The sequence below is a fragment of the Mastacembelus armatus genome, unplaced genomic scaffold, assembly GCF_900324485.2.
Source record: "Mastacembelus armatus unplaced genomic scaffold, fMasArm1.2, whole genome shotgun sequence".
Lineage (NCBI taxonomy): Eukaryota > Metazoa > Chordata > Actinopteri > Synbranchiformes > Mastacembelidae > Mastacembelus > Mastacembelus armatus.
In genome coordinates this window covers 1,215,537-1,221,986 of record NW_022872940.1, presented here as the reverse complement: position 1 = coordinate 1,221,986, position 6,450 = coordinate 1,215,537, and the positions used below count along the sequence as shown (strand labels likewise).

Sequence of the window (6,450 nt, the reverse complement as noted above, 5' to 3'; positions counted from 1 at the left end):
AGCTAACCGGTAGGCCAACGAGCGCTAAGTCAGGAAATAGCAATAAATACCGGTCAAAACAGAAAGGTACCCGACCAGCACCGGAATGCAGCAGCCAGTGAACCGTTCAAAGTCTAGCCGGTTCCCAGGTGTGCCAAACCACAGCTAGTCTGCCGCCAGTCTGCAGACGAACCACACAACACACACAACACGACACGCCTGCAAGACAAAAGTGATTCGCTTACCCGGATGTGGATAAATGACACGAGTCATTTGTGTAGTTACACTAGTTACACAGGATGAATTAAGAAACGCGTACACTGTTACAAAAACACACAAGAGGAACGTAACTGCTCAGTGTGAACTCAATAGTAGAGGTCAAACATCAGTCATAAACAAATCCAGTGTTTCCTTATGCTGCTAAAGATTCAGTTCCACCAATGTACCGTTTTCTCCAAGCTATTCCACTTGACACTACAAAACAAATACTTATATTTGTGAAGAATACTAATTATACTTACCGTAAGTATATGTCAATCTCAGAATGGCAGATATTTACAACTAATACAAGTATAGGACAAGTACATTAAGATGTTTCTGTATACTTGTCTGTAACCTGAAAGTATACTATTCTATTTTATTTTAAAGTACTATTGCCACACTTGAATAAACGTCTTTGTGTAAGGGCTAGTGAGTAGTGAATTGGTGAATGAGGGATTTTGGACACCTCAATAGCAGAAATGTGCATGTTCACACATGCAGCAGACTCAGAGCAGCATTAGCATTCATTTGGAATGGAGAAATGCTTTATTAGCAGCCTGGTGGTTTACCTCGATAATGCAGAGGACAATGACGGAAATCCCAGTGATAAGGAAATGTTCCTCAAATATGTTCTTCATCACCGGTAAACAGCCCTGCAACTAAAGAACACACATTTCAGATGAACTGCTACCAGCAGTCCAATGCAATAGTAAGACCATGCTCCTGACTTCTACAGCACATCAAAATAAGGTGTGCATTGAGATGTTCCGAGGGTTACACTGTGTCCACCTTGTTTCTGTACACACGGTTGGTGGTACAGTTGTTCTTGCAACAAGATTCCGGCACTTTTTCTCCCCAGTCTGTCACATTCTCGACTCCGCAGCAATCAAGCTGAAGGAAAAATAGAATAGAAAATGGACTGAGATCACGCCCAGTATTTTGCCAAGCCACATCCACAGTCATCCAGGAACTGGACCTCTTACCCGCTGCTGAACCAGATCCCACATCACATCTGATGAATTTCCAGGCTTTTGCTTGACTTGATCCAATCCCTTTTTCAGATCTGTCTGCACCAGCTCAGAAATCTATATTGTAAGGTGAGATCACATACTGGGTTTAGTGTCTCAGCAGAAAACACGGTGTGAATGGTGACTGATGTGATCCTACCTTTGCCTCATACATGAGCAGCAAACATGCTGCAGTCAGCTCCACCAGCATCAGTAGGAACAGCAGCAGGAAGAACTGTACACAGAGACTTCACATGAGTGGAGATTCTTTGATTATGCTAAGGAATCCAATAACTGTAGTCATGTCACTCAAAACCACAGGAATATCAACCTCATGGTGGGACCAGAGGAAAATTCAGTGGTCATTAGGAGCACAGTTCACGACTGATTACACATCTTAACATATCCAACTACATTTTCCTGCTGTTCCACTTAGGACATACAGTGGGTACGGAAAGTATTCAGACCCCTTTAAATTTTTCACTCTTTGTGTCATTGCAGCCATTTGCCAAAATCAAAAAAGTTCATTTTATTTCTCATTAATATACACTCAGCACCCCATCTTGACAGAAAAAAACAGAAATGTAGAAATTTTTGCAAATTTATTAAAAAAGAAAAACTGAAATATCACATGGTCATAAGTATTCAGACCCTTTGCAGTGACACTCATATTTAACTCACATGCTGTCCATTTCTTCTGATCCTCCTTGAGATGGTTCTGCTCCTTCATTGGAGTCCAGCTGTGTTTAATTAAACTGATTGGACTTGATTAGGAAAGGCACACACCTGTCTATATAAGACCTTACAGCTCACAGTGTAAGCAGCTTACAGCAAATGAGAATCATGAGGTCGAAGGAACTGCCCAAGGAGCTCAGAGACAGAATTGTGGCAAGGCACAGATCTGGCCAAGGTTACAAAAGAATTTCTGCAGCACTCAAGGTTACTAAGAGCGCAGTGGCCTCCATAATCCTCAAATGGAAAAAGTTTGGGACGACCAGAACTCTTCCTAGACCTGGCCGTCCAGCCAAACTGAGCAATCGTGGGGGAAGAGCCTTGGTGAGAGAGGTAAAGAAGAACCCAAAGATCACTGTGGCTGAGCTCCAGAGATGCAGTAGGGAGATGGGAGAAAGTTTCACAAAGTCAACTATCACTGCAGCCCTCCACCAGTCGGGGCTTTATGGCAGAAGGGCCCGACGGAAGCCTCTCCTCAGTGCAAGACACATGAAAGCCCGCATAGAGTTTGCCAAAAAACACATGAAGGACTCCCAGACTATGAGAAATAAGATTCTCTGGTCTGATGAGACCAAGATTGAACTTTTTGGCGTTAATTCTAAGCGGTATGTGTGGAGAAAACCAGGCACTGCTCATCACCTGCCCAATACAATCCCTACAGTGAAACATGGTGGTGGGAGCATCATGTTGTGGGGGTGTTTTTCAGCTGCAGGGACAGGACGACTGGTTGCAATTGAAGGAAAGATGAATGCGGCCAAGTACAGAGATATCCTGGAAGAAAACCTCTTCCAGAGTGCTCAGGACCTCAGACTGGGCCGAAGGTTCACCTTTCAACAGGACAATGACCCTAAGCACACAGCTAAAATAACAAAGGAGTGGCTTCGGAACAACTCTGTGACCGTTCTGGACTGGTCCAGCCAGAGCCCTGACCTAAACCCAACTGAGCATCTCTGGAGAGACCTGAAAATGGCTGTCCACCAACGTTCACCATCCAGCCTGACAGAACTGGAGAGGATCTGCAAGGAAGAATGGCAGAGGATCCCCAAATCCAGGTGTGAAAAACTTGTTGCATCATTCCCAAGAAGACTCATGGCTGTACTAGCTCAAAAGGGTGCTTCTACTCAATACTGAGCACAGGGTCTGAATACTTATGACCATGTGATATTTCAGTTTTTCTTTTTTAATAAATTTGCAAAAATTTCTACATTTCTGTTTTTTTCTGTCAAGATGGGGTGCTGAGTGTACATTAATGAGAAATAAAATGAACTTTTTTGATTTTGGCAAATGGCTGCAATGACACAAAGAGTGAAAAATTTAAAGGGGTCTGAATACTTTCCGTACCCACTGTATGTTTTCTTCCTCACTTCAACAAACTGAATTTGATCAGCCACGACATTACAACCACTACGCCCCCTGTATATCACTAAAACAGCTCTGAAGGTTCCTCTGCTATCTGACACCAAGATGCCAGCAGCAGATCTTGTTTCTCCAGCACATCCTCTACATGACGTAAACTCAAACGTCACATAAACGCTACACAGTCATGATTTCGCCTTTGCTGTTGTCCTTTGTGAAATGTTGTTGTGTTTTGTGAAATGGTGTGTTTTTGCACTTTAGAGCTCCTGGATCTATAGGGCAGCAGCATGCTGCGAAGCATGTGTGAAATGTTTCTTTCACTATTACTTCATGGTGACACAGGTCTTGACAAAGTTTTTTTTAAAACACTGTGACAAATGCAGGTTTTCGTAAAAGAAGGTTTTTTTTTTAGCAGTATCTAGCCCTACACGTATTATTTGAGTATTTGGTTCTATTGGTCCCAGTTTTCAGACACATGTTTTCTAGTTCAAATAATAGGAACAGATCTTCATTTGTGGTGACCACAGTGAAAGATTACATAAGAAAATCTGCTTGACTATTCATTCAATCACCTCTCAATAATCCACAGAACCTACTGTCAGCTGTTGTAAACAGGGCAACTTTCCATAGATCAAGGTCAGTGGTGTCCTGACTCATATACAATCTGCATATGGAAGTCTGTATAAGTCACACAGCAGTTTTTCCCCACCACAGTTTATAGTACATTGTATTCTGGAGCTATGTCAACTCAAAAAATCTTGTAAACTGTTGCCTCACAGCAGGAAGGTTCCTGGTCTGAAACCCATCAGGGGCCTCTCTTTGTGGAGTCTGCATGTTCTCCCTGTGCTTGTGTGGGTTTTCTCCAGGTACTCTGGTTTCCTCCCACAGTCCAAAAACATGTATGTCAGGTTGATTGGTGACTCTAAATTGCCCATAGGAGTGAGTGTGAGTGTGTGAGGTTGTCTGTCTCTATGTGGCCCTGTGATGGACTGGGGACCTGTCCAGGGTGGACCCCTGCCTTTCACCCACAGAGAGCTGGGATAGGCTCCAGCAGATCCCTGTTACCTGAAATAGATGCAGCCTTGGACAGCTTAACTTAAGAAAATTTGTGTATGTGTGTCCTACCGTCAAAAGGAGACAGCGGTTTTCCTTCAGAGCCCCCACGCAGCACCTATGGTTCTTCCTTACCCAGCGCACATCCAGAATGAACTATTGTCTCCCTAGTCGTCGATGGACCACGACTAGGATTTTCATTTTGCCGCCATCTACTCACAGACACTAAAGGGGACCAGGGAAGTTCTTTTGTTGTGCCTTGGTGTTCTCCTGCTTACCGACACCGACCGGTAGCTTGTTTTCCACTGAGCAGAGGTGCTCAGTGCCTTTTCGTCCCGGCTGAACTCGGGCTCTCATGAGACATGACGAGGTGAACAACGGAGATCCCGTTCACAGGAGTGTTGTGTGGTTTCACTTCTGCATGTTGCCGGATGTTTGTTCACTCATGTCTGACCTAGCTCTTCGTGGACATCTACTGGTCATTGTATGGTAACTGTCTGTGTGAAATAAAGCCCCTTTCCTTTCAGTCCTGTGGTTTCGTTTGTGGATGAAGTTTCCTCCATTACCAAACCGTGACAGTTTCACACCTCTGATTTATATATATATATATATATATATATATAGCCACAGAAACTCATTACATGTTGATATGTATTCCTAGACACTTTTAGGGGAGAATGGCATGGGTTGAGTTAGTGGGTTAGATGAGTCACCCCTCTGGTGTCTAACCATAAATAAAAATAACCACGTGAATAGATTAAAGGTGATTAATGGTACAATGTGTAAAATGTGAATGATTTAGCAGCATCTAGTGGTAATATTGCAGAATGCAACTTTTATGATCGCCCTTCACTATTCTTCCTGTTTCCAGGCACAAGGGAGAGTACAGTGACCATTGAAATAAAACAAAATTTCCCTGTCTAGAGCCAGTGTTTGGTTTGTCTGTTCTGGGCTACTGTAGAAACATGGCTGCACAACCTGGCTGCCTCTGTGAAAGGAGACCTGCTCGCTATGTATTCTATTCTATTCTATTCTATTCAATTCAATTCAATTCAATTCAATTTTATTTGTATAGTGCCAAATCACAATACAATCATCTCAAGGCACTTTACAAAAAACAAAAAAACCCAACAAATCCCTTATGAGCAGCACTTGGTGACAGTGGAGAGGAAAAACTCCCTTTAACGGAAGAAAAAACCTCCAGCAGAACCGGGCTCAGTTTGGGCGGCCATCTGCCTCGACCGGTTGGGGTGAGTGGATAGAGCAGAGAGAAAAGAACAGCAACAATAAAGTAATGAGTTACAGTAATCTAGCCTTGAGGTAACAAATGCATGGACTAGTTTTTCTGCATCATTCTGAGACAGGATGTTCCTAATTTTGGAAATGTTGCGCAGGTGAAAGAAGGCAGTTCTAGAGATTTGTTTTATGTGTGAGTTAAAGGACATGAGCCGCACTATCCAAAGTGGGATGGATACCATTCCTCACTACCAGACCAAGTTTTCCCCAAATCTCAGGATTTTAGATAAATGTGCAAGAAGTTCAAGTGGCCACAAACACAATCTGAAAGAGAATGAAATAATCTTCAGAAATTTAGAAATCTGTGTTATCCCTCAGTGGTGGTCTTCATTTTCAAAAACTAAAGCAGATACCCACCGCCACCTAATATGACTGAACTCTCTGGGAACATAAGTTAAAAGCTCAATGCCCTGACAACACATCCTTTCCTTGACAGGAATATGACAATACTGTGTACTGTATGCAAATATTTCAGATAAAAGTAGACTTGAATATATTTAATGTATATGAAAAATATTTTTAAGAAGGAGACAAAATCAAATATGTACAGCAAATTTATTTCAAATAAATATTTTAACATAACTTTTATATACATTTTAAGTATAGGCATAAAATGGAAGCCATTCACACACATACAGTCAAACCTACCACACAGTAACAACATCTTATTCTGATGATGCCACTACAAGCTTAAAGGTGAGGAAGGCGTGGACATATCTGTTTTCCACTAACTATGATCTCATTTGAGATGGGAGGGAGGCGGCAA

At 42.4% G+C, this 6,450-nt stretch overlaps 1 protein-coding gene across 1 annotated transcript; it reads right to left on the bottom strand.

Moving 5' to 3' along the window:
- Positions 1–734: 734 nt before the first annotated feature.
- On the bottom strand, positions 735–4,494 carry LOC113143907 (leukocyte surface antigen CD53-like). The gene is made up of 5 exons (XM_026329547.1): positions 4,461–4,494; positions 1,408–1,482; positions 1,224–1,325; positions 1,030–1,131; positions 735–899 (listed from the first exon to the last, which is right to left on the bottom strand). The coding sequence occupies exons 2-5, from the start codon at positions 1,456–1,458 to the stop codon at positions 765–767; spliced, it is 390 nt and encodes a 129-aa protein (XP_026185332.1). The 5' UTR covers positions 1,459–1,482; positions 4,461–4,494; the 3' UTR covers positions 735–764.
- Between the last annotated feature and the right edge of the window lie 1,956 nt (positions 4,495–6,450).